At 31.1% G+C, this 1,631-nt stretch overlaps 1 protein-coding gene across 1 annotated transcript; it reads right to left on the bottom strand.

The window, feature by feature from the left end:
* Positions 1-261: 261 nt before the first annotated feature.
* Positions 262-1,625, bottom strand: LOC109588672 (protein NLRC3-like). Its single transcript, XM_020004810.1, has 4 exons — positions 1,605-1,625; positions 1,439-1,531; positions 1,215-1,265; positions 262-764 (listed from the first exon to the last, which is right to left on the bottom strand). The coding sequence occupies exon 4, from the start codon at positions 652-654 to the stop codon at positions 262-264; it is 393 nt and encodes a 130-aa protein (XP_019860369.1). The 5' UTR covers positions 655-764; positions 1,215-1,265; positions 1,439-1,531; positions 1,605-1,625.
* Positions 1,626-1,631: the final 6 nt, after the last annotated feature.

Below are 1,631 nucleotides of genomic sequence, written 5' to 3'. Positions count from 1 at the left end.
GAATAATCTCTGAAGATAGATAAACTGCTACTGACAAGAGAGGAGCCTGGAAAGGAGTCGACATTAGAGCGAACGTTAGCCATCTAAATACAGGGCATGGCTAACTAAGTAATTAATCATAATGATTTTCCTGTCTACCATTACAAAATTTTGTGTCTACTAAAAATAATATTAATAATTATTGTGTCTACTAAAAATATTAATAATTTTGTGTCTACTAAAATTATTGTAAAAGCAAAACATCTTTCAGCTCATTGTATATTATTGGTCCTGCATGAGTGATTCCATCAAATCCATTACTTCATTAGGATCAATGTTAGTATTATCAAGATTAAGGCAACTGAGCTTATAAAGTTTCGCTAGCGATTGAGCACTGGCTGAAGTGATGTCAGGATTGTCGTTAAGATACAAGTATTGAAGTGTTTCATTATATTGCAGTGCTTGTGCTAATACAAAGACTCCATCATCACTGATTGAATTATGAATAATCTGTAAACTTGTTAACGATTTGTTGGTTGATAATTCAGAAGAGAATGAGAGGATATCCTCAGGAGATAAGGATGAGTATATAGTAAGCTGTTTTATTGCTTTTCTTTCCAATATAGTTGGTATTAGGAACTGAATTATTTCAGATGGTGAAGCAATGAGCACCATTATTTCATGTTTATCCTCCAGTTTACTGATTACTTCTTTACAACTATCTAGTGAAGGATTAAAAAGGCGTACACCATTTTGAAACCACTTTACATCTTCATCTTCTTGTACTATGGAAATCAATAATAAACTTAATTTTAAGCAGTCTTCTAAAAATGACAAATTTTAAACACATTGCTTACACCCATGAGTGCAAACAAGCTTGTTTACACTTAAGCAGTGTGAATGGCAACACTTAGTGTAAGCAATCTTTTAATATTGAAAATTAATGCTAGCTTCTCATACCATATAACGGAAAATTTTGGAGGGGATTAAACTTGGCAAATTTGGTGTTTTGAATCTTGATAGCCATTCGCCAAAATAAAAATCTGCCATTTTGAGCCATTATACTCATGCTCAATGGCACGTGGCCACAAATTTGCCAAATTAAAATTTGCCAATCACCAAAATTTAGTATCTCTCCAAATTTTAGTCCCTCCAAAATTTCCTCCTATACGGTGTATTAAGCTTATTACATTTATAAATTTCATTTTTAAATTTAAATTTTAAAAATAATTTACTTGACGTGTCAGTGTCAGATGCTTCAGTTGACTCCTGTTCTGCAAGTGAATCTGTTAATAAAAAATATTATATGATGTTTTTTCTTTTATGTGCAGGCCAGGCTAATGCAAGTAATGGGACAGTGTGGCTTTGTTCATATCAAAAATTTCATTATTTATGTCATAAAAATAATTAATACTCAAAGTGATGGGAGAAATTATGTGCAGCCTTAAACTTTACATACCATTATTCTTTTTGAGTTTTAGCTTCAATTTTTCTATTTCTTGTAGTCTTTTCTCTGATAATTCCTTTAAAGATTCTAACTCTCTCTCAGCATCTGGTAAAAGTTACATATTATAGTCAATAGATGACTTTAGGTTTAAAATGAAAATCAAAAACAGTATATTTACCTTCAAGTAATTGATCTAATAACTTTC

This window comes from Amphimedon queenslandica, unplaced genomic scaffold, assembly GCF_000090795.2.
Source record: "Amphimedon queenslandica unplaced genomic scaffold, v1.1 AMPQUscaffold_11941, whole genome shotgun sequence".
NCBI classification, from domain to species: Eukaryota; Metazoa; Porifera; class Demospongiae; order Haplosclerida; family Niphatidae; genus Amphimedon; species Amphimedon queenslandica.
This window is presented reverse-complemented; position numbering and strand designations above follow the sequence as displayed.